Here is a 26,766-nt window from a genome sequence, read left to right as displayed (position 1 = left end):
ATAAAGGTGTTAAGATTATTTGAGAACTTTCTTATATTTTTCATTAAAATTAAATTAAAAAAAAGTGATTGAAACGATGAACAATATAATACGAATTTCAATTACAATGTTTGTTAAATATAATAAATATAGGAAATTTGAATATTTATTGAATTGATATTAAATATTTAACTTAATTTAGCATATATGTCAATACTGATTATACTTGAATTTAGCTAATCGGTAGATTACAGAAACAAACATAAAAATGAGATAATGCTCTAATTTTTATAAACAAACAATAATTAAGTAATATCGAGCTAAAAAGATCACAATAAATGGAGTATTTGACCACAAAGACAATTTTTTGAACCAGGAAGATATTACGAACAACCCTTTAGTTCCCTTAAATAAAATGTTACTTCTGCATGTACATATCAAACGAATTAATTAAAAAAATCGTTAAAGCTTTAGATAGGGATGGTCTTGCCTTGGATAACATAAAACAAAAATTTTACAAAAGTGAACCATCATGGATTCACAACTTAACGTTGTACTTGTGGAAGTAGAAAGAGGCATGAGCAGTTTTTATTAGAATCATTGTAGCCAATTTATTAGGAAATAATAGAACAGAAAATTATCCAGAGGTTGTAAACAACGTTCTATAATCAAAATATGCAATGTCTTTAAAAATGCATTTTTTATAGTATAACTATTTCCCCTCAATATGTGGAGACGTGGGTGTCGAATTGGGAGAACAATTTCATAAAAAATTGCAAATATGCAAAAAAATATATCAAGGGATTTGTCAACGACAGTGACTTACTGTTGGATACTTCTTTGAGTCATTGAAACACGTAAAAGTTTAGTTGGTTATTAGTTTATTTAATTATTAGTTAATCAGATTTAATACTAGTAACTATTTTTAGTTGTGACCTCGAAAACTAAAGAAAAAATATTTTGGGTTTATTAGAATTATAATCCATCGAAAAATGAGGTAACCATTATTAATTCATTGACGATTATGAAATTGCGTATTCTTTCGTTGTCCAACAAAGTTTTTATTTAATTTAAAATGTCAAGAGATGAGAGAATTTTCATTTCTTTTTATTTATAATTACTGTTACTTTTAATTTAGACATGTAACTTATTGGTAAACTTCTGCTACAGTTTAATTACTGTTTATATTCCGAACAACAAAAAAAATATCAATTTAATCAACATTTTTGGTATTTAACCATATATAATACTTTTTAAAATACCAAAAATTTTACTCTTAGACGTGTATCTCGTGTTGTAATTATATATCGCATATGAACAATTTATCAATAAAATACAATAATACTATACATATGTTGTTGGAATTCAAATACCCAAAAAATCGTTTTCATTTATACAATGGACGATAAAAGATTTAGATATGTAGAATACGCGAAATATATCAAAACCTATCAGCTCTCTGACATGTGTATATAATAGATAATTTATGCTTTTTTATAATATTATCTATTAAATAATAACCAGTAATAATTCTGTTCTATTTCGATGATATTACAATTTTGGCGAATGCGTAAGTATTACTTCTGAATATGTATAAATTAGTGACTATTTATAAGAAATTTTCTAAAAATTGAATAATCATTTCATAGATACTGATTATTTTAAAAAATCCTCACATAGATTCAGATTTTATGTTACAAACTTTTTAACTATTTATGATTATTTACTCAAAACTGGTGAGTGGGAAGCTATACCGATAGTAAATTCATTCATTTTAGATCGGGTTGTAGTTGCTGGCAAATAATAAACTTATTATTGTTGTCTTGTTTATCTTTTATAAAGACAAATACGTAAATAAATGAAAAGGTACTAAAGAATCATTCAATTCACCACCGTGGTCCAGTGTGCGAGTGGATCCGTGCACCCCCGACGCCCGTCGACGCCGCGACTCAAGTAATCGATGAGGGCCGGTCTCACAGCAAACTCAATCGCGATCCAGTCGCCCTAGCTGCCGGTAGTTTGCAACCCTTCGTGTGCGAGTGTGTGTGTGGTGCCGGGAAACGCGCGAAAAATCATTCGACCACTGCCTCGCTCTATTTTCACTTTTGCACTGAGTGGCAAGTCTACGGGGTCGACGAGGGTATCCGGGCTTCGATACACTCCTAGGAGAACTTTAGGTAAACGCAAACTTTTCGTTGGACTCGATATCTTCGAGATTTCTTTATTTGCTGTCGCTGTTGGAAACTGTCATCTTAATTGATCGTCTGCACAGTAGGATCATTCTGGCACACAAAACTGTTGCGAAAAATGTGACTTTCATTCACATAATTATGAAATTCACTTAAATAAACGTATTGATACATTTTTCAATATAAATAAATATTAAATGTATTATACACAAAAGGGCTTCCGCCATATTTATTAATTATAAAATATATATAAAATGTCATATAATAATATAATTTTATATATATTTTTTATATTTCTTATAATATATATTTAATTCTACTTAATTATTTATTCATTTATAATTTAACTTTCATTGTTTTTATTTTGGAAAAAAGGTTTAAGTATTTTATCAAAAGGTGAAAGTTTATAAAAATAAAATAATTATTAAAATATAGGTGTGCACCCTTATTAATAGGTAAATTGAAATTGATGAATAATGTAAAATACAAAAATAATTTTGCACTAAAAAAATTATTTTAATCTTGAAAATAATTTTTAAGTAATACATAAATGTATTAAACTATGAATATGTACACTCTCACTACAACGTCTAATGTGTATTAAATAGAAAAATTTTATAAACCGTATACAAATTAAAATCACAGAGCAAACGAGCCCGGGGAGTTTTTGGGTCACAGCTGACAAAGCGTTTGATGTGATTGAGCGGAGAAATGTTGTCTAAAAATGAACGCGCCCTTACAAAATTGCTCTCGAGATTGTTTTTACAATGAACGGATAGTTTTATTACTTCATGTGCTGTTGGAAACGTTCACCGCTGACATTGATAATGAATGTTACAAAAGAAATGAGGAATGAAAAAAAAAATTGTAAATGTGAAATTTCTTTGAAAATTATTATACCAATAAATTTCTTGTCTTATTAAATAATAATTTATTATATAAAGAAAATGCAAATGCATTTTTGATTAAAAAAATATTTATAAACATTGAATTATATATTGTATTTCTCTTTTAAATTATTGTACGATTATCGATATGTTTTAGATCAAAATTGTATGTTTTTAAGTGTCTGAAAAATAATTATATACAAATACGACACAAATTAAACAAAAATATTCGTGAACACAAATCGTAAATCGTTACAAAACAATGATTTGCTGAGTAAATGAAATTAAGGGATAGCGTACGTCCAGAAATAGAAAATTGTAATGTCAAGGTTTAAGAAAGTGGTTGACCAGTGCGATACTATCTTGATTAATTAACATACAAATAGAGTAACTGAAAGTTACAGAAAGTTAATCATTTATCTAACTTGTAACCTTGTATGAAAATAGGCTAGAATTTCCTTTAAATAGAACATTACAAACAAACGACATACGATAAATAATTTTTAAATATTGATGCTTTGATAAATTATTTAAATCAAATTTAATATATCGTAATTCACAAAAAGACAATATGTATCAGGAAATAAAAATTATGTTTTAAAAAAATGCAGCTACAGTAATTGTACTATCTGTAAACTCACTTTTATAATCATGATTAAGAATTTCCGCGTTTTAATCTTTTAATCACCAAATTGGATGAAAAAGTGCTTCGACGTTTATTATTAGAAAATTTGTGCCACGCCTTTTTTACCATCTAAAGTTGAGTAAAACATTAATTTGAGGAACCGTTTCAGTCTTATTGATGGTGTCAATAAAAGGGTTCAGGTGGAAAAGCCCATTACTGCAAATTGATCGAGTTAACTTCATATTGTGTCAATATTTCTTGTAAATCGCTATTGTGCCCACTCACTGACATTTCAATTTAATTTTTGCACGCCGTGCTTACATCAATAACGTTACCGATTGATTTTTATTCTAGATAATGACATTGAGAGCTTACAATTGATTGACCTGATGCTTTTTATTAATAAGAAAACAAATCGTTCATTAAACGAATTTATAAATGAATAAAAAATATAACTTTAATTTTCATTCATCATTTTTAACTGTTTGTCAAGAAAATTATATTTCCAATTGATTAATATGTTTTTCATATGAGAAATATGTAATGACAAAGGTATAAAAAGAGATAGAATTGATTCCCCCTGAACGTTTATGATTGGCTCAGACTTTCTGTTTTAGTTTGATCTTCACTTCAAAATTTTAATTTTCATGCACATTTTTAACTAAATGGTAACTGAATATTATATTATCAGGAATATATTATATTATCACTTTATTTTTTAAACCATAACGGTGAATTTTATGTGCATATATAATGAGAAAGGTATAAAAGGTGGTAGAATGGATTCATTGATTTTCCCTGAACGTTCATGATTGCCTGAGTCTTTCCGTTTTAGTTTCATCTTTCCGAAACCATTTCCAAATTCCAGTCTTTTTCTCTTTAATTCACTACAATAACGAAAGAGAAATATTGAAATAAAAAAGCTTTTAAACGTCTCATGCATATTTGACATCAAATTGATATGCAAACCGAGATGTCGTGATCCGATTTTTTCCATACAAATGGAAATTTTATACGAAAATCAAACCAAAGTAGTAAACTCACCGAGATGGATCTATCGACTATCGTACGGAACAAAAAAAAAAAACGAAGACCACAACCGCACAATAGAACCTATAAATGTGATATTTCCGATGACAATCGATTTGGTCATGTAATATTAATCGCTGTGAATCCTTGAACCCTCATTTCCTCAATGCCATTCGAAGGATTCGAACTGCCTTCTCATTACCGTAAAATTCTGATTATTATCTCACTCATTCAAGAATGTCACATACATTTTTTACAAGAAAAACCCAATTAGGAATTAGATTTCTTTCATATTAATTCGATTAATTATAACACCTTATGTTTGTCAGAAGTATTGATTAATGTGTTAATGTTATATAATTGGATGTGCATAAGCTGCTGTAATTACGAGAATCCTATAAATTGAACATGAGAAAATGTAGGTCATTTTTTATATTCGAATAATATTTTGTTTTGTTAAACAATAAAAATGATAAAAAGGTAATATTTCAATGAGGAAAACAAAATTAAAAGACATATTTTATTAAATATACTTTTACTTTTCGTCCTTTTATGTGAATTTTCCAGAACAAAAATAAATATTAGTAATTTTATTATTACATAATATTAAGTTAAAAGTATCAATAACAAATCTGTTTCAATAAACTTGCGTTCGATACATGCTTATACAAAATTTATACATTAAATTACCATTGACTTTATTGAGCAGAAATAAATTATCATTAATCTATTATTACTAATACAAGTTTGAAATATAATTCTATTTTTAAGTTATTAAAAGTAAACACTGCTTGCAAGCACATCGATTTGAATATTTAATAATCATAGTTTATAGAATTTAATAATTTTTAATAGGATTTAAAAAAATCTATATTTGAGTATAACTTTTTGAAACGAAAATAGAAATAAATATCAGATGTAAAAATATTTTTGTCTATTAATTAAATATAGTTTCATAAAAGAAAATTAAATACAAACTTTGAATATTCTATTATTTACTCATATAAAGATGGATGATAATTGCTAATAATTATTATAATTATTGAAATAAAATGTTTTGAATTGCTCGTTAAATAATTAAATGTTAATTAATAATAAAATGAGGCGATTAAAATAGATTTTACATTATTACAGTTTTATTTTTGAAAAATGTTTATATTTAAGATTAAATTACATATTATTAAAATATTGTTACAGTTGACCCTGAGCAGAATGTCGGTGACAGGTCGTAGCGCGTAATCCGTCGGAGATGACGTCCTCGAAGGAGGGTAGCGGGGGTGATATTCCCACAATCTTCAATCCCCGGGGCGGGGGCGGTGGCCCGACAGGACGTCAGAGGACACCGAGTGTCCTCATAACCGACGACAGCGTAGCGAACGGACCGTTCTCGCACGCGGACTCCGTCAGCAGTCAGCAGGAATCGGCGGGTGAACCGCTCACGCCCCCGGCCCCCACCGGACTCGCCGGAAAGTTGAAGAGCTGCTCCACGTCGATCTGTTCCAAGAATGCCAGGAAGGTGAGTTTCCGCCGGTATTTTGTGAGGTAAACGGGAATTTCAGACGCAACGTTTTTATCTTGTTTTCAGGATTACCATTACAATCCAACAATAATAAACTAACATCCTGAAAAGCTTTATTATTCCAAAATACTTTTTTCGTTTGTTAGTTGACCTATAATATCAAAATATAGTAAAATCTCGTGGTTTGATCTTACTTACATGAAAATATTGTTAAATTCCTCAAAGCGGTCGCGATTAAATAAAAATTGTGTTCGTAAATATCGCGACTGGATGTGGAAGTTGCGTGCAATTTGACTTTCGTGCGTGTTTGCGTTTATATGCGAACCGAAGGAGTTTTCTATATAATATTTCATATGACCGGGGAATATCTAGTTAATGTGGAAGTATTAATACTGTGTTAACTATCGAAATTATGTTAAAGAGGCGGCGGTCGTTGCAAATTTCGGTGTTTAACTTCAATAATGTTCAATGTAATTATTGATACAATAAAATTATTTTGTTGTTAAATAAAGAAATGTTAAATTATAAACTAGTCACATTAAGATAGGTATCACTTCAAAAAGTGTTTGTAACTTTTTATTTAATAAATATAACAAAAATATTACACATTATAAAACGCATAAAAATTAAAGATATCCTTATATTTAATAGTGAGTATGTCCTCTACTTCTTCGCTCTTCGGTGCAACATTGAAGCATTGATTGTATCAATCTTCGAATCAAGTCTTGGTGTACATTGTTCCATTCTTTCTGAAACTGTTGAGCTAATTCTTGAAGGTTATTTACGGATTTTAGATTTCTTATGAGTCGCTCTAGAATGTTCCAAAGAAGTTCTATCGGATTCGTACCGCTTGGCCGACGGGGAACCGTTCGCCAAGGAAGGTTCCTGAAGGACTGTACGTCGGTTTGAAGTTATGCCGTCCCATACGATTACAGATCCTCCCCTAAAAGCTTTTCAATCGGACACAGTTGTATTCAAATATTGTTCTCTTCGACGTCTAGTAGGGATATATGAAACCTTCCATTTGAGTTGTACACATAAACGTATATATTTTATGAAAGTGAGAAAAGATTTTATTCAAAGTAATTTCAATCGATATCAGTATAACTCTTCCATCGTCGATCCATTTTTCGACATTTTCTTAGTCGGTGAAGCATTACTCAGCCAAGGCGTGTCTCATCGAAGCAAACAAATGATAATCAGATGGAGCCAAGTCTGGTGAATAAGCCGTATAAGAAAGAATTTTCCAACCAAATGTTTCAATTGTTTCTTTCGTCTTCAAAATGACTTTGATATTCTGGTCTTTTTTGGCGCAAAGTTTGGTTCAATTTCACCATTTGTTGTTGGTAGCGTACAGAGAATTAGCCCGATGATGATATCCTATGCTTAGAATTCTCTCCAGTAACAATCTGGTGAAGAAATAACCTTCTTTTTTATCTAGTGAGCAGCATTTCACAAGTGGTCTTTCGGTTTTCCTAGCTTTTAAACGTCTGGAAATGGTTGCCACATTTAGTTGATCCGCAAGTTGTTGTTACGTTTGAGTAGCATCTTTATCCAACAATTCTTGTAATTTAGTGTTTTAGAACAAGCCCACAAAGACATCTGAACCAAATGTCGATCTTCTCGAGGATTCTCTGACGAGCAGTAACATATATGGTCTCCTATATCTGATACCAATTTGTCAACAACGATTCCATAATCTGTGAATAATCGGCTGATCTGTTTGGAGCAAGTTTGCCATGTATCTCTGCTATCGATCTTCTTGCAGAAGTGCAAAGACCTAACAACTTCATCTCGTTCCATATGTCTTCTTTGTACAATAGTTCTTCCAAGAGCATTGTTGCCCATGACACAGAACGATGAAGGCTACCGATAAACAATGTTATTCGCTAAATAAACAAGTCTATTCTGAAGCATTTTTTAATAAATTTCAATTACTATATTTTTTGTAACATTAAAATGTACTGTAGTATGTAAATAATGCGTACAAGATTATGGTTATTCAAAAAATATGCGAATTGTATATATAGCTAGTTCATTGTGACTTTTTTATTATTCGATTTAATCTATAATTTATTATCATTTGTTATTAATTATTTTCACGTCAATATTTTATATAAATTTTTAATAATTTAAAAATTACTATTTCATTCAATTTTTTTACATTGCAATTAAATACATACTGTGATTATAATAATAATTACCTATGTTAATGGATTTCTGTGGTACTTTTATTAATATGTTTACATATTCATTATAAATAAATTTTTCATGCACAACTAAAGTCTAATGAATATTCATGGTAAACATTAGAAATATCAATTTATACCATTAAAACTGTATTACTCACTGACATTATCAGTGAAAAAATACGGCATGAATTTCCTCCAAAAATAGCAATTATGAAATTTCATATTTCATTTCGTGTATCACACTAATGAGTTAGGGGTGTTAATATGGACTGCGTCATTTTTCCTTAGTTCCTTGATTAATCAACGTACATAATCCAATCTCATTTTGGGTTTTTTCTTGTTGCTGATCTAGCCAGTCCACTTCTGGCTTTGATTGGCCAATTGCGTGACTCCGACTAAAATACAAATTCTTCAGACGGATAAGAAACATTTGAGGTATATCGGACAATAACTTAATTCTATTTAGTTAATTGAATGTTGCATAATAGAACTTTTATTAAGAAATAATTTAATAAATGTTTTCTTTAAATATTGATTGTAAAAAAGTACATAGAAATATGAAATTTTTGGAAATATTATTTATTTGTTAAAAAACACTCCATACCAAATTCATTTTAGTGTTATAATTTTTCTTATTTAAACTAATAAATCCCAAAGAAATTGTATATAATATACAATGTTATATTAAACTGTACCTCAATATAAATTTTAGATTTTTTATTATTTGAACAATCTCGTTAAGATAAAATCTGTTGAAAAAAAATTATTTTTTGATTGAATATGGGTGTTTGATTCAATATAATAGGTTTATTACATGTTTGCTACAAAAGTAGTCCTAATATCGGTAGGTGTTGTACGCAAATCGATGTGGAGTCCACTCCTCGAATGTGTTTCCGTTTTAGACAGTTCGTGTGCAGACGTAAACTTAATCACGCCATGTTAATCCAACGTAAACGTTTCGTTTTACGGCACATTACATTTCCATAATTTTTTCCAGATAAGCCCCGTTAATGTGTTTTTTGTTTTATATTAACTATTCAAACTGTCAAACTATTATCCGCGGCGATAACTATAATTCAATAGGTAATCAACATAAAATGTTTGTGAGGAGAAGAATAATAATGGGAATGATTTCAGCGTAATATGCAAGAAGGTTGATTTATTCCGTAGGGAGTAGACGAAAATTCCGAGTGCACTTCAATATGGACTTTATTTTTAAATTAAGTAGTAAGTTGGATATCTTCCAGAGAAACAAGATATTTTAGATTTGAGGTTTCTCTTGTTACAGTCCTTTTGTGATCCATGCTCCAATTCGATTCACATTAGTTGAAATAAATAAAATTTATTAAAATGTATTATTATCAGTCACAAATATTATATATAATACTAAATGAAGTCAACAACTCTGATGATATTTTTTCCAGATACTTTAGTTTACTTTAAAGATATTTTTAATACAATTTTCTTACAGATCTATTTTGGAATCTGGGTAACTTTATGTGTAACTGCATCGTGGGTAGGAACAACTCATTCTATCAAATACTTGTACCTGAGGAGACCATACGATGAAGAAGTTGATGACACAGTTTTGCTACCCCACGATACTTCTGGTATTAATATGACTATTTTACAAACAAGATATGTAAGTATTAATTATTTATTAGAAAATTAAAAAAAAATAACAGTTTCAACTGTAGAATATTTTCATATATGAATGGACAAACAAATATGTTAAGTGGTTGTCAAAAATAATTTTATTCCTTAAATTTTTTCATATGCTTTAAAAATTCCAACCTGGTTAGTTTAATTAGTAAATTTCTTTCAAAAACGCAAATAAATAATTCTAACTGTAGAAAAGTTTAATATTTGAATAGTCAAACCAACAACTTTTTATGTCAAAAGCCTCTATTTTTTTTAAATGCCTCAAAAATTCCAACCCGCAAATTTTTGGTATTGAGTCATAAACACAAATTCTTTTAAAAACACAAACAAATATGTTCTTAACTGCAAAATAGTTTCATATATTTATAAGCAAACTAATAAGTTGTTGGCAAAAATAATTTTATTTTAATTTCTTCATATGCCTTAAAAATTCCAATCTGGTTAATATATTTTGTAAATTTCTGGAATTAGTTCATACACATAAATTCTTTCAAGAACACGAAAAGAAATGTTTTTATCTATAGAATAGTTTCATACATGAATAGTCAAAAAAAGTTGTTATATCAAAAATAATGTTATGCCTTTAATTTTTTCAAATACGTCAAAAATTCTAATTTGTAAATTTTTGGTATTGGATCATTCACACAAATTCTTTTAAAAACACAAAAAAATGTTTTTTAATATTTAGTAGTTTCATACACTCCTGGACAAAAGTTTGGAAACCTTAGGATATAATTGTTTAAAATAACAAATAAACAATAATTATAAAAAATTTTAAAATAAACGCTCTGTATATTAAAATACAAAATAATAATAATAATAATAATAGAGAGTGTATACTGCAGTTTATTTCGGTACTAGAAAAATATTATAAGAAGTTTGGAAACCCATTAAATTTCATTTATTTTGATCTTCTACCAGTATTGTTTAGCTTCTCATTGTAGTGTGCGAATTAAAAATATTAATTTTAGTCATGGCATAGCGAAAGCAAATTCAAATTGCCTTACGAAAACAATTTGAGACTGAAATTCTGCACATCAATAGATAAATTTGACACTTGTGCATCTGTTGCATATCGTATCAGAGCAGGTAGACCTGTAATGTATAAAATTTATTCATTAAGACTGTACAAAGAAGGACTGCGGAAAATGGGCTATTTGAAAGAAAACCCGCAAAGAATCTCATTATATTAAAGAAAAATAGAAATAACAGGCATAGTTTAGCAAGAAAGCATCTTTCGTACTCAAACAAAAAGTGGGAATTGGTGTTATTTAGCGATAAAAGTAAGTTTAATTTATTTGGAAATGATGATAAGAGGTCTGTAAGGCGACCATTAGGCAGTAGGTTCCATAAAAATACCATTTACCGACAGTTTCAACAGGACAACGATCCCAAGCATTCTTGCAAGTACAAGTTTTCCCATAACCTTCATAAATACCGGATCTAAACTATGTAGAACATCTTTGAGATTATTTAGGAAGGAATATACGGCAGCACAAAATAATAAATCAGACAGAGCTACTGAAAAGGCTTCAAATAAAATGGCAAAAATACCTCCAGAATTTATCATAAAATTGGTTTACTCCATGAACAAAAGGTGTAATTATTGCTTTTCGAAAATTAAAATATAGGTTTTCAAATTTATGTCCACATAATAAAAATGTTTAATTTAGTATGAATATCTATTTTATTTTATAATATATTAATAAAAGTAAATACAATTTCTAGATACAGGAGAACAGTAATTTTATTTAAATAATTCATTATTTATTAACTATTCGAATAATAAACAATTCAATTTTAGGGTTTCCAAACTTTTGTTCAGGAATATATATCTACAGGTAAATCAAATGTCTCAAAAATTCTAACCTGGTTAGTTTATTTTGTGAATTTCTAGATTAGGTCATACACAAATTCTTACAAAAATTCAGAAAGAAAAATATTAATTTTTAAGACACTCTCTGTAGATAAGAAGCATATCAACATATTCATTATACGAAATTGACTGTACTTTGTATATTTATAGTATAAATATAGTAGTATAAATATAATAGTATTTATAGAAATACTAATGTGAATGAAAAATATAAACACATCATTATTAGTAAAAAATATGTTACTATAAAAAACATGATAAATTGTTCATTATTGAAGTAATTTACGCTTGTCGCTCAAAGGTTGACGTCACATAATGTCAATACTTGTAAAATATTAACCAAATCAAACATTAACTGATTGTCTGCTGTGTTGATTCAAAAACTTTATTGAACCTCATTTTAATTAATTAAATTAGCGTTCTTTCTAAATATACAAAACATGGTCTCTAGTATGTTGGTAAAATAATATAATACACAAATCTGTATTGTCTGTTCTCAAACACACGATAAAAATATATATTTCAAATATTAAACAATACAATAGTTTGTGTATGTTTTATGGGTTTATTTTGTAGCACAACAAAAGGAGTAGTTTTTATTTTTTACATCACATGATCATCGACAGTTGCCCATGATAAAATTTTCAGCCGTCTCAGTCTTAAAATTTGTAGGCCACCTTCGAGGACTGAACACATTTCTCTGCCGTCTGAGAGCCGTGCATCGCAATTTGCTTTTATCGCAATCCTTCTTTAACCGGCCCGCAATTTTTATATCCGCTACGGCGAATATAATTTGCCCGGGCCGCTGGATAGACAGATATTCTTTCAATTAGATAAAAGCTTTTACCTTGTCTCCCACAAGATAATTTATTTGTCTATTCAAATCTATAAGTGGTAATGCTGTTACAGAGAGAATTAAAAAAAGTGTAATGCAAAAAGAAATTTGAGTAAATTGAGTGAGCGTATTATGATTGGGTCGTCTATAGAATCGTTTTATAGAATCGTTATATAGAATCGTTGTCCCTAAACCGATTATTTTTCTCCTCCAGACAGCACCTTATCAAGCTCCATTCTTTACCACGTGGTTCGTAACGAATTGGACTATGCTGTTCTTTCCCTTATACTTCTTGAGTCGCTTAAGTACCAGACGTTGTCAATCAGTCTCGGAAATTTTCTCGGAGAGCATAAGGGACTTCAGAGATAAAGGTTTCACTATGGGTAAGTGCTTTCACTAAATTTTCCGGCTTTTACAGTCCTTTATCTCGTCTTCCTACATGCATTTGCATGAGGAAAATTTAATAATAAAGTCGCCGATGTAATTTCCGCATTTTGACGCTTTACATTGAGTTACCGCTTATTTCTGTTCCAGGTCGGTTTATGATACGATGTAGTTTGTTCTGTATTTTATGGGTGGGCACAAACTACATGTATATAATGTCATTGCGAATACTCCTAGCAACGGACGTAATGGCACTATTCGCGACTAATGTCTCTTTCGTCTACCTTTTGTCTTGGGTTATATTACACGAACAATTTGTTGGGATTCGTGTAAGTGTAGATAAAAATGTCTTAAATCTACCGATTTTGACAACAAATTGTAATATCTTGTCCAGATAATGGCTGTGATAATCTGCGACACAGGGGTAGCTTTGCTGGCCTACATGGACGGCATAACAGGCAGTCCAACTTTGGGGGGCGTGGTGCTGGCGACGTCTGCGGCAGCCGGTTCGGCCGTCTACAAGGTGCTGTTCAAGAAGGTGATCGGCGACGCCACATATGGTCAGGTGGCATTGTTCTTCTCCATCATCGGTATGCTGAACGCTGCCCTACTGTGGCCGCTTAGTCTGGGGCTGATTCTCACAGGGGTGGAGACGCTTGCGTGGGAGCGTTTGCCTTGGCCCGCGTTGCTTGCATCCTCCTCTTTATATCTAGGTAAGCTTAAATGGTTTTTGTAGTCATGTTTTCTCATAATGTAATGTTTATTTGAGTGATGTCTGTGACTTTGAAACAACAATTGTGTTTGTTTCAGTTGCCAATCTATTGGGAAACTTCAGTGTTGCCCTAACCTACGACTTATTTATTACTTTAGGACTAATTATGGCCGTCCCTGTCTCCGCAGGTAAATTCTGAGACGCATTGCCTAATTTTGAAACAATTGTGAATATGCTTTTTTAATTAGCGTTGGACGTGTTACTTTATGGTGCTCAATTTGAGGGTATGAAATTGGCCGGAATGATTCTCATCGCCGTAGGATTTTTCCTTGTCATGTTCCCTTCTAACTGGCCAGATTATATCACTAGATTGCTCAGGTAAGCGTCAGTTTTTAATCTAATGTTTCTTAATATATTAGAATAAAGTGGGACATAATTATTACTACCGGAAAAGTGTGTTTTTACCGTCTCCATAAAATAAATCAGCAAATATGTACTTACAAGCTGTGTCATATATAATACGTCACATCCACGACGTGTGTAGTACAACAGAAACGGTCTTAAGTTAAATTCAGTCTCTAGTATTAAGCCATGTGGCTTTATAAGTCTTAAAAATATTGATCGACTCTCTATTTTTATAAAATGTATTTAAAAATAATATATTTGATTGAAATTGTAACACCCGATGAATGACGTGATGGATTTATACTTGGCCAAGTTCCTCGGTAAGCCAATCAAAACCTTCCTTTAAACCAAAACCTTTAGTACCGCATGCTCCCTGAATGTGCCACTTTCGACTCCGTAAATCCTGAAGATGGAGCTTATCAGCAATTTCATCTAAAGACATTGCCAATGGGACGTCCTGCTTATTAGCAATTACCAAAAGTACGGCGTTCTCCAATTCGTACTCGTAAAGCATCTTCTTCAATTCACTTGCGGTTTCGTCTATTCTATCTCGATCACATGAATCAACTGAAAGTACAAACAGGCCATGTATACAATTTGGCATCGCCATTGCATAATTAAACATAAAATGACAAACAATGCGGTCGCATTAAATCAATTTTGCAGGATAATAACCAATTTTAAGAGTCGTTCCGTATGAAAACGGAGTGTCATTAAACTGGCTCCGTTCCAAATCCCACACAAATACAGTAGTAAAGTGGCTCCGGCTCACTCTTGACTCCCGCTCCGGGATTTTGTGGCAACAGGCTGTGAATAATGCGATGAGACTTTAGGTGGACAGCTGCAACATGTCGATTTTATGTCGCAGCGCGAACGAGCCCAGTTGCACCGGATGTAGGTCATCGGGTCTGGGATGGGAATGGCCACATTTTCGCAGGCGTAAGATTACATGTCGACGTTTTATAATCCAGTATGGAAAATACGCGCACGTTTTGCTTTATTGGTCCGGAAAGTTGGAAAACATCGCCCCACTGCAAGTTAGGCCGACCTAGATGTTCATCACGGGCCTTCCAATGAGATACGGGAGGGAATTGAGGAGGTTTTAACGAGCCGGCATTTTTAGTGCAGCGTTTGCAGCTACCGTTTTAAAACATTTTATTTGGATTTTTGATTCTATTAAAACAGAACGTAAACAGTTGCGGATCCTATTGTGCAAAGCTCGTTAATTAAAATTAAATATTCCGGGATTTTAATTAATACCGGATTTATACAATGCAACATGAATAATGAACGAGCTTATTTATTCGAGCGAGTAATTGTAAACCAATTAATATTTTCAGTGAGTTACGGACTCACCGACGTAAATTATTCCCTGCGAATTCTGAAAATAATGCCTCCACAGACGCCGCAATTTGTCCTGACCTCCAACATCCCAAATAGTGAAACAAAGATTCTTGTACTCAACATGTTCAACGTTGAAACCGATTGTTGGTATAGTGTGCACAGCTTCGCCCAACTTCATTCTGTACAAAATCGTCGTTTTGCCAGCACCGTCCAAACCTACCATGAGAATTCTGATTTGTTTTTTACCGAATAGTTTACACATAAAATTAGAAAATATTAAGCCCATGGCTTTAATCAAATCATGGAATGGTATTTAACTGTCAAATAAAATTCATTTGTTGACAGCACTATAAATCTACAAATTTATACCTGAACCTGAGTTCTTTTGTTTGTTTTTAATCAAATTTATTATTTATTATTGATAAATACATTTTTCTAATGTTCTAATTACGTCTCACATTTTGTAAATAGTTGTTAATCTCGCCTTATTTTTAATTTGATTTGTTGATGAAATTATTAATAATTTATATCATAGATGGTATGTAACTTTAGAACAGCTGCTTTTTGCAATATACAAAAATTTTAATTTGCAGAAGAGGAACGCGATTCTTCCAGGGGAAGGTTTGTTTCTTAAGCTAAAATGCAAATAAATTATTTGCCAATCTCATAGATTTTTAAATTACTTTTGCTGTAAGCTAAACAATGCCATTTTATAAATATTGACATTTTTTGTGGAATTATTGTTTGAGGTGAAGTTATAATCGATGTGTTTGCACTGCGGTGCACTGAAAATTACGGCACAATATTTCCATAAAAATATGTATCTACAGATCAATAGGGATAATTAGCTTTGCATGACTTATTAGCAAACTAAATGGTATAAAAATCAATTACGTAATTAAAATATCCATCATTACTAAAATTGATTTTGTAAATACACCGAAGTTAATATTCAATTGTGTCTATCCTCAGGGGCGTATAATAAAAACACATTAATTTGGCGTTATTGTTGAACTGTTTAACTGCTAATTTGTATCGTTTCAGTATTTAATAATTATTTTCCAAGTTTTCACAACAAAATTTAAAAAGAAATACTGCATTAATTGGTGTCGTGCTAATTTTTATGCAGATTTCACAAAATAAACTACTCACAAACACGCCGCACTGCAATATCAACAACTACATATTATTTAAATTTTTTCAAACTCGTTTATCTGCATCATATTTTTACAGGAACTTTCTTTACATCTAGATTGGAAAGAAATATTGTTGAGTGTTTGACTGCAATTTAACGCAGATGTTATTGTTCCAGTGTTTTCTATGTCAACAGAATCTCTCTGTATTTCTCCGGGCCGTTTGTAACATAAAAGCGAGCTTGACATTTACACCGACCTTGTTTCTTTTCAATGTTACTATTTGTTTTGTTTTTTATCTATGAAATATAAGGCGTTTATAACCACAGTGCTTACAATGGGGCTTAGAACTTGAAATATAGTTCTCACTATCAAAAGCTCCATTAAGTTCGAGTAACTTACACTACAAAGAATAAATTTCTCCTGAGCTCGAACTCATAAACATAAGTTTTAGACCTTCGCCGCATTTACTGCTTTATGTTAAACTTTATCATGTAAATTTACGATTTAGCCAATGTTGTATAAATAAAACTTTAAAATTATAATTTTTTAAATAATTAGCTTTCTCCTGCACGGATTCGGTAATATTTTATGATAACACCTAAAAAGTCTAGTTTGTAAGAATTAGAAAATAGAGGAGCACTGTTGCAAGAAATTTAAGCACCACCTATAATTTTGTAAATAAAATTTGGAAAACATTTTTGAATCACCCCCATATATGACTTTTAAAAAGTGTGAGTTTTTACATTCTGGTAAATTAGTATAAAAGGTAAAAATAAAAATTTGAACTTAATATGGGTATTTCCACCTCTACTACGAATGACAGCTCTGTTTATACTCAAAATCTGAGTTCGAATTTCGTTTTGGACTAAATACTCCCATCTTCCTCATCCTCTTAAGTTATTCGGACGATTAGAATGGTCCCTTAAACGTCTCCCAAGAATATCCCAGATATATTTTATTGGATTAAGGTCTGAACTGTAAGGTGCCCAGGCCATATCATTAATCCTAACGTCACCAAGACAATTTCGGCATATTACCCACACGTTCTTATAGAATGTCAAAAATGTAAAACTCAGCATTCCCATTATTGATCACCACCAAGTCGCCTTCCCACATCATAATTGAGGCCCCACAAAATAAGGTGATATTTACATTGAGCATATCTTTTATTTGGCCTTCGAAGCAGACGAATACAAACAATGTACTATTTGCTTAAATATAAAAATTCATTTACAAAATTATAGATGGTGTGTTAATTTCTTAGAACAGTGTATTTTGGTTTACTGAACATTTGGTGAAGTGTTCGGTTGCACGAAAAATATTTTATACCCCATTCCATAATTATTAACTCCGCTTACTGCTTTTACATTATATATCCCTGCTTAAACAATCGACACAAATATAAACTTACAGTTCACTACTTACTAAATGATTCAAACTCAATTGTTACAGAAATATCATCATGTTGAGTCACAGTGCGAGGTAAGAGCAAACAAAGAATTCTGTGTTGTGTTCAATTTTTTACGTAAAATTGTTGCATGCGTTAAAATGAATTATTTTCGTTGTTATACTTGTTCAGCTTACACACATACACAAAACACAACACAAACTGCGGACAAATGGCACTTTCAATTTGAATTTTCATTTTGTTCTTTATGTACAATTCAGTTAGGGTTGTTTATTTAACAATTTTATATTTATAAATTTGTTCATTATCAAGTTGTCATACATAATTCTGATTGGTAGATTGTGGAGTTGCAGCTTTTAAACTTGTAGTAATTAGTATACTTAGAGACATATTTTATCATATTGAACAATGATTTAAGGTAATAAATCATTTAGAAACTCCACCATTTCAGTTTTAATTGTCGAGTTTAATAAAATTTTTAGAACTTGGACTTTCTCTTTAATTTTGTTCATTTTTTGCTGATATTAGTTAGACTTTCCAACTCAAACTTTTCTTAACATTTTTTTTCTTTGGTTATTAGTATTAGATTGAACAGCTAAGAATTTGTTGTCTGTGTATTTTACTTTTATTAAAGCTCCATTTAAAAATTAGCAATAAAATAAATTATTAATGAAAATAATTTTTACTTTGATAAATAAATTACTAGTTAATAAACTGTGGCATCGTACACAGACAATAAATTCCAAGGCAATTTTCCAAAGTAGTGTTTACTCTCTCCTCCAGAAAAAAAAATGTATATTGCTATTTAGTAACTTAATTTTCTTTTCTCTAATTTTTTTATAGTATGCCCTCACCAAACCGGGGCAAAAAACGTGAATTGATGTATGTATGTGTAGTGTGTTGCGTTGTTCTCCTGATGCTGTACAAAATACGATAGATAAACGTAACGTATTGTATATTTTGTAGATATTAGTGTAAGGAAATTGACTACCCCTTTTTAGATGACAATAAATTTTTATTCGCCATTTTGACTTGTTGAGTTATTTCAGAGTTGTTTTTTGAAAAGTCTTGTTTTTGAAGATATTTATTCTGGACAAATGTTACAAAATTTTATGTAATTGTAATTATGTGATTTATTATCCATTAATTTATTGCCATAACTAATGATTTTATAAAATTTTGTTACATTGTTCATTTTTTGATCTTTTGGTCCCCAGCATTCATCCCCAACACACATATACATATACACGTAAGCTAAAAATTTTATGTGGCTTTAGTGTTTAAATTAAAAGGTAGGTTTTATGTGCATGCACATTTCATATCAAACTCATTTTTCTAAACTACGAGAAGTTAAGGTTTCAAATTAACGACATCCGATTATTTCCAAATTCATTTATTTTCAACAATAAGTTGAGTTTTATTTTTAGTTGACGTAAATGTTTCATTGTGGTTTTGAAAGCTTACCTCTACAAACTTAATGTATACAATTATTAATGTGACAGTGGGTCTTCGGGAATACTGGAATGAGACATTTATCATTATTTATTCAACATTTAATGCACGGACATCACATCCCACACAATATTTGTTTAGAGCAGCTACTAAATTATAGAAGAAAATTTAAATGCTACAATGTTTTTTTATTGGCTTTTTTTGCAAAATTTTTGACAAAATTAGTTAAATGATCGCCGAAATACCAAAGCGATATATTTAAAGTCATTTTGTAAAACAGTTGAAAAGATTTGAACACTACCAGATTCAATGCAGCACTTGCACCTACTTTCACATGCTTTTGCTTCTTTTAATTACTAATATAACCCGTATAATATAGAGAGTCACTTTAAGATTGTCATTGGATCGAAGAAATAAATTTTTAAATCGGGTGAATCGAGGAATGTTTTTTGATAAAACTGCTTTTATCACAGTCGAGCAAAGGATATTAAATTTCAGCAATATTTGGTGAGTGTGCCATGTCGAACGCAAACATTGAACTGGTAGTCGTTTACGTTAATTATCCCTTTGGTATTGCATCGGTGAATTGCTTGAGAAGCACCACTTTGGCTGACGGTGTCATTTCCAATGTTGTTTGTCCGTGCGTCCGTCTGTGTGGCATGTGGGTGTGGCGCCCCCTACGTACTTCGTCCGTGTCACAATTCAAAAATCCCTCAAAAAGACGGTACTGCTGCGAGCGAGGAGATCAGCAATCGCCCACGACCACCACCCACCATTAACACCCTCACCGCGCGGACACATTACTTTGAAAACTTAACGTGTTCTTGTTGTTTTTCTACTACTACCACCTACTACTACTACTACTACAACTAGTCATGCTAGTACTGCCGCTCGACCTGAAGTGAGTCTACTTTACTATCTCTTTACTTGTGATCGCCTTTTTCTACCTTTCGTTTGTCTTGGTTCTCGGCACTTTGTTAGTTCTATGTTCTTATTAGTAGATTTGGTAGATGAGTAAGTAGATCAAAGTATAGATTGTAGATGTCATGTAGAGCAATTAGTTAATAATTTTGACAAAGAAAAAACTAAATTTGTCTGGGTAAAATATTAGATTATAAACTATTAGTATAGTTCATTAATTCTTATTAAAAACTGATAATAAATTTCAAATTTGATTACTGTCTAACTGTAAACATATGACTGTAAATTATAACCTTATCAATATCAAATAGTACAACAAATTGTAAGTAGTCGTAGTGTAAGTAATAAAATATAAATTTTCGTTAATAATGTAGGGGCAGCTTTAATTTTATTTTAGAATTTATAATGCACTTTGAAACGTAGAATTTACGAGAATTCCAAATACAATACAAGGTAAAATAAAAACAAAATGTGACATGTACAACATTTTTTTTCTTAAACTATATTGAAAGTTCTTATTGTTCCTCAGATAGGCTTAATTGAAATCGTTCCTTAAAAGGACTCTAGAATAATAAATAATCATAAACAGACATAAAATATATTTAATTATATAAAATTAAAAATATTTTCTTTGTCATTACTATTAACATTATTTTCTTACTTAAATATTTTGAGTTTAAACAAGAATTAAGTCTGTAGATTATGTTAAGTGCAAATTATTTCATAAAAATTATTTTCAATGGCCAATGACAATCTTCAAAGATGAATCTTTTACATAAATGTATTATTAGTATGAATCCCCAAAATATATTTTATTCTGGCAGAAACTAAGATGTTAATTATAATATTCATCATTAAAATGGTAGAAAAAAGTATGGAATATTTATTTACTTGTTATAAATGTTACTTAATATTTTCCCCAATCTGTTGCAAATCTGAACAAATCTACAAGATCGATCCATTAATCACAATGATGATTATATTCACAGGTTTTTACTTTTTTTTAATAAAAAATCAATATGTCCTGTCCTGTTCAAAAAAATATAAAAATAAATGAAATATTTCAATATTTTGTGTCCCAAGTTTTGGTTTCTATCACAACTTGGCATATTTTAGGCATAGAATCTACCAGTCTCTGCAATGTATCAGCAGGAATTTGTTGTCACTGGTTTGAAGAAGTACTTGTTTGCGTTTGATGTTTTTTGTTAGGATGAGACGACTTCCCAAAGGCGCTCAACAGGATTTAGATTGGCGGTTTGAGATGGCCATTAAAGCTCCGTTAAGTTTTTCATTACAAACCATTCTTTAATAATTTTAGCCGTGTATTTGTGATCTTCTTCTTGTTGAAATATGAAAGTGGCATTTCTTCATCGGCAAATAGAAACATGGCTTTCCAATTAAATCAAAGTCCAACATTGGATTAAGAAAAACATAATGCTTCCGCCACCATGTTTAACCGTAGGCACTGGCAGACTCAAAAATGTTCTACCACCCGACCCAAACAAATTAAATTTACTTTCGTCACTCCAAAGGACACTGTGAACATTTTTCTTGAGTACATAACAAGTGAGATTTTGCAAATGGCAGGGTGTACGTTCTGTTCTTCTCTGATAGCAGTTGTTTTTTTTAACTACAACACGCTCATGTAGTCCTGCGTCAATAACGCTATTTCTCACTGTTCTTTTACTTACATCTACATTAGATTATGTCGAAATTTCCTTCCTTGATGTTTTGCCAGGATCTTTGAGGAGAAACCTTTTTATAATTCTATCTATCTTGGGAGTAATTTTTCGCGAACGTTCTGGATTGCGTTGATTTTTAATACCACCTTGAGTGCGGAATTTACAAAAAATCTTGTAACATCCCCCTAAGTAATATTTTTGACACGTCACATTGGGTTCAGTGATTTTCACAAAATTCAAATTCTCTTTTCCTAAATTAAAGTGAAAAGTAAATATGTTTTAACACGTTTTTGTTAAACTCGAAAGTGTTAAGAAATTAAGTACAGCAGAAAAATTCCAGGGGGTAGAAATCAAAATATTCCATATTTTTTTCCGCCACTGTGTGTATTTAAAAAATAGGGTGATATTCAAATAAATTCTTGTTTAAATTATTGTTTGTTGTGTACAATTTAGAAACCCTTACAGATCATTGTTTCAAGGAATGCAGTAACAACCATTAATAATAATTTTCCCTTAATTTAAGAGAGTTTAGTGTTATTATATATTTACTGGTTATAATAAAATCAGAACTTTGTTATAATAATAATACAGCTAACCCCTCTTAAAACAAGTTAACTTGAGTGTCCCCCGAGACCGAAATACCACCAACCAAGGTAACCACATCTGTCCAGCACCACCCCGACGAATGGTAGTTGCTCATAGTTTTTGGTCCATCCGCCTCCCAATAACGACTAAAACAATGTGTTTCAACAGATGGAGCAGGCGGAGCAGGCATGGGAGCGGACAGGGGCAGCACCGTCGCGACGACGTCGACTATCGCACCGGCTATATTCGCTCGCATCTCCGTTCACCGTCGGGCAGGGTGCGGTGACCGTCGACGCCTAGCCGCCGTCTCAGCCAGAGCTTAGACTTGGCGCCGACGCCGCCCCACGTCGCGCCCGCTCAGCTCTACAATGACCAGGACTATCTGCTAACGGTGCTCTGAACGTCGCAACGTAACGTCAAAGCCATTAGCTTATAGATGTCGACTCGTCTCTGAACGGTGGTTGGGAAATATGGATTTCGATTTTAATATAGGAATTTCTGAATAACGTATACTTGTACTTAATTGAGTACAATATGGGACTTACATTGCACGACTATGAATTTCAATATCGACACACGTTATAGAAACAGGAAAATTATATTGATGTAAGTGGATGTTCAATGTGGAAATTGGCTAATTCCTTAAGTGGTTAACAACTAATTAATCTAAGGTTAAATTTTTCAAAAAGGGTATCTGCAAACAGGAAATAATTTAAACAGCTGCAGCTATGAATCCAAGAAGTCTGATAAAACTTCAAACACTACCAATGTAAACCATACCTGATTCACATAATCAATTAATATAAACATTTCAGAACAAACAATACTATATTAAATATTTAAAATATGTGTCAATAGCCAACTATGTAAATGTGGTCTATCGTATTTCGGAAATCAAAATCCTAACTATACTCATTTGACTATTTCGATGATAAATGTAAACTCCCCTATATGTATAATAAAATGGAAGAACTACTCGATGTGATAAAATAATAATAAATGGAATATTTCAAATACATAAATGTTTCGTACACATATTTACACAAGACTAGAGCACTATAATATTATACATCAATGTTCAATAGAATAGAATCAATGTTAATATTCATTAAGAAATCGAAAAATCCGTTATTAACACAAGAACCCCTTGTATAATAAATAGCATGTATTTCTGCTAAGTATTTAAACATAACAATTTGCAACATCAATACTATTTGCGATATAAACTTTCCACATTTTCACTTTTATTAGACTATTTAAAATCAATCAATACATTTTTATACATACTAAATTATAAAAGTATTTAGTGAGACTGATATGTTAGTTAAAAATATGTTCAATTCCTTGTAGACTTAGTTCTAGCTTTAAAATTTTGATAAAACGGAACAACATAAATAAATAATAATAAAAGGAGAACTTAAATGATGATGGTGTAAAAAGAAGTACGTATGTAAATATTATTAAATAAACAATGACTGTATTACCTTGTTGTTTTATTTGAAAAAATAATTTCTTTATTTTATAAAGTAGCAGTATTTTTCGCTACATTGCATACTAAGTTGCCTATATTAAATAAGAATGTGAGAATTTTAAAGTTTAAAAGTTACACCCAAATCAAAAATATTTATTTCAAATCATCTCAGTGTATAGTTACTATAAATATAATAAAATTTTGTGCATAATTTTGCATAACTGCTTGGGCTAATATCACTAGGCAAAATATGGTCCAAGATGGCAAATAATTGATTGTGTGGGTTTCCCATTATTTTTGTTATCGTCAAACAACATAAATCAGCCCAAATGACTAGGATTATAATAACAATGAACATTTTTTAAGGCGTTAACTGACATATATAAATTTACATTTAGTTTTATTATAATAAAATATTGACATTTTTTTGGCAAATAGTTATTTCAAAATGTTAATTGCATTGCATATTAATTAACGATTTAATTTTTTTAAATACCGGTCACATAAATATATCAGTCGTATTCTTTATGTAGGATTAGAAATATTCGTCGTTGATCAGAATATCTTCAATCTATACTTATTTATCATTAATGTTAAAATTGTTCTAAAAAAGTATTGCTTAATTGGTTCATTCTTATTCCTTCCTAAGTTACATTTTCATATTAATTTACAATAACATTACATATTCTCACTAACAACCCTCAAATCCTCACATCATCCTATTATAAGCTCGTTTTTATATGTTGAACCATATTATTACTGGATACAAATTTAGTTTTATATCTAATATCTAAGAAGGTAGATGTAGTACTTAGGTTAAATCTCAGGAAACTTCTTTTTGTTTCAGTAATTAAACTTATAGATTGAATACCATATATCAGTTATTTTTATTAAATTTTTAATATAGCAATTGTTGAAAATATTATAAATTAATTGAATAACAGTTTCTTTATTTACATCTTCTCTGTTTGAAAAGGATATTTTATATTTAGTATATAACATGTTACATGTAGCAAAACAATTCTTATAGAAAATTTATTTTCATTCCAGCAATGAAATTGTTTCACAGCTGCAACACTCCATAAATAGTTATTTCAAAATGTTAATTGCAATGCATATTAATTGACGATTTAATTTTTTAAATACCGGTCACATAAATACATCAGATATATCCTTTATATAGCATTTAAAATATTCACTATTGATCAAAATATTTTCAATCTATATTTATTCATCATTAATATTCAAAACGCATTAAAAAACTATTTAAATAGTTTTGCTGATGAGCTTTTTTTATATCTTGAATTACACTGTTCCAAGAAATTAACGCACCACCTATAATTTCGTGAATAATTTTTTCTATTTATGTAAATAGTAAATTGTTTATATTAACTAAGAAACAACCTCGAAATTTGGGTGAATTTGGACCAAAATGAAATTCGAATCCAGATTTTGAGTGCGAACAGAAAATGTGAAGCTGTCATTCGTGGTAGAAAGGAAAATTATCCATTTTATTTTTAGAAAAACAGTGTTTTTAAAGATTTTTTGCTACAATTATAAATAAACATCATTGCTTGAAACAAATTTAGTTTTATATCTGGTATCTAAGATGGTAGATGTAGTATTCCATTTAGAGAAACTTCTTTTTATTTCAGAAATGAGACTCTTTAATAAAATCAACATCATAAAACTGTTTTATTTTTTAGATGGATGTTAGATTTTTAATATAATAATAGTTGAATATTTTAAAATAATAGAGATCATGTTGCTCATCAGTTTCTTTATGTATATCTTCATTGCTTGAAAAAAGTATGTTTTATATCTAGGATATAACATGATAGATGTAGTAAAACAATTCTACTTTGGAAAACCTCTTTTTATTCCAGCAATGATATACTATACAGTAGGAAAAGCGTTTAACCCCTCTGAATTTAGAGAGAGGCATCGTGTATGACAGAGACAGTAGAAGTCTGTCCCATAGTGGGAGTTACTGTCTCTATTGCATATGTCTCTTTCAGGATTCAGATGGATTAAACCCTTTTCGTACTGTATAGTTCCAACGCCCCATAAATAGTTATTTCAAAATGTTAATTATATTGTAATATTAATTAATGATTTAATTTTTTAAGTACCGGTAACATAAATATATCAACCATATTATTTTATTAAGTTACTACTAATATTAAAAAAAAATGTTCAAATGGTATTAAAAAAGTATTATTTAGTTCATCTCATATTATATTAATATCAGCATTATAAATCATGTTTTGAGTTTGGGTTTTGATAATCTTCACAAAATTAATTGAGCATCAATCTTGATTTTCTCTTCAAGGTTTCAAGTAATCTTTCACCTATTGAATACCAATTAATTATCGATTAAAACTTTATAAACAAAAATCGATGATTTATTATCTAACGCCGCAATATAAGATTCGATTGTCGATTCTTTGACATTAACACATCCAGTAATATT

General features: G+C 30.5%; 2 protein-coding genes across 8 annotated transcripts; one reads left to right on the top strand and one right to left on the bottom strand.

Annotated features, from left to right (window-relative positions):
- Positions 1-1,920: 1,920 nt before the first annotated feature.
- On the top strand, positions 1,921-24,305 carry LOC109599906 (putative thiamine transporter SLC35F3). 7 transcript variants are annotated; one of them, XR_007547536.1, is made up of 12 exons: positions 1,921-2,156; positions 5,907-6,225; positions 9,892-10,062; positions 13,008-13,176; positions 13,328-13,506; positions 13,572-13,890; positions 13,988-14,077; positions 14,138-14,267; positions 16,232-16,259; positions 18,227-18,256; positions 20,356-20,535; positions 22,991-23,072. XR_007547536.1 is itself a non-coding variant. In XM_049964865.1 (11 exons), exons 2-11 carry the CDS (start codon positions 5,959-5,961, stop codon positions 23,120-23,122), a joined length of 1,515 nt encoding a protein of 504 aa, XP_049820822.1. In that variant the 5' UTR covers positions 1,921-2,156; positions 5,907-5,958; the 3' UTR covers positions 23,123-24,305. The 7 variants fall into 7 exon arrangements, 5 of the variants coding, with proteins under 5 accessions (XP_049820822.1, XP_019871517.2, XP_049820825.1 ...); XR_007547537.1 differs by lacking the exon at positions 16,232-16,259; XM_049964865.1 differs by lacking the exon at positions 16,232-16,259 and having other exon boundaries at positions 20,508-20,535; positions 22,991-24,305.
- Positions 14,520-15,976, bottom strand: LOC109599907 (ADP-ribosylation factor 4). The gene is made up of 2 exons (XM_020015959.2): positions 15,651-15,976; positions 14,520-14,861 (listed from the first exon to the last, which is right to left on the bottom strand). Exons 1-2 carry the CDS (start codon positions 15,922-15,924, stop codon positions 14,593-14,595), a joined length of 543 nt encoding a protein of 180 aa, XP_019871518.1. The 5' UTR covers positions 15,925-15,976; the 3' UTR covers positions 14,520-14,592.
- Positions 24,306-26,766: the final 2,461 nt, after the last annotated feature.

The sequence above is a fragment of the Aethina tumida genome, chromosome 3 (assembly GCF_024364675.1).
Source record: "Aethina tumida isolate Nest 87 chromosome 3, icAetTumi1.1, whole genome shotgun sequence".
Taxonomy (NCBI): domain Eukaryota; kingdom Metazoa; phylum Arthropoda; class Insecta; order Coleoptera; family Nitidulidae; genus Aethina; species Aethina tumida.
Note: the sequence above shows the minus strand (reverse complement) of the source record. Positions and strands in the feature narration are given on the sequence as shown.

Bases quoted from the DNA above. Each gene is read 5' to 3' on its own strand.
- LOC109599907 (XM_020015959.2), bottom strand. From the start codon at position 15,924: ATGGGCTTAATATTTTCTAATTTTATGTGTAAACTATTCGGTAAAAAA. The intron at 14,862-15,650 runs GTGAGTCCGTAA...TTGTACTTTCAG, and splicing joins GCAGGGAATAATTTACGTCG to TTGATTCATGTGATCGAGAT.
- LOC109599906 (XM_049964865.1), top strand. From the start codon at position 5,959: ATGACGTCCTCGAAGGAGGGTAGCGGGGGTGATATTCCCACAATCTTC. The intron at 14,268-18,226 runs GTAAGCGTCAGT...CAATTGTTACAG, and splicing joins TATATCACTAGATTGCTCAG to AAATATCATCATGTTGAGTC. The intron at 20,536-22,990 runs GTGAGTCTACTT...GTGTTTCAACAG, and splicing joins GTACTGCCGCTCGACCTGAA to ATGGAGCAGGCGGAGCAGGC.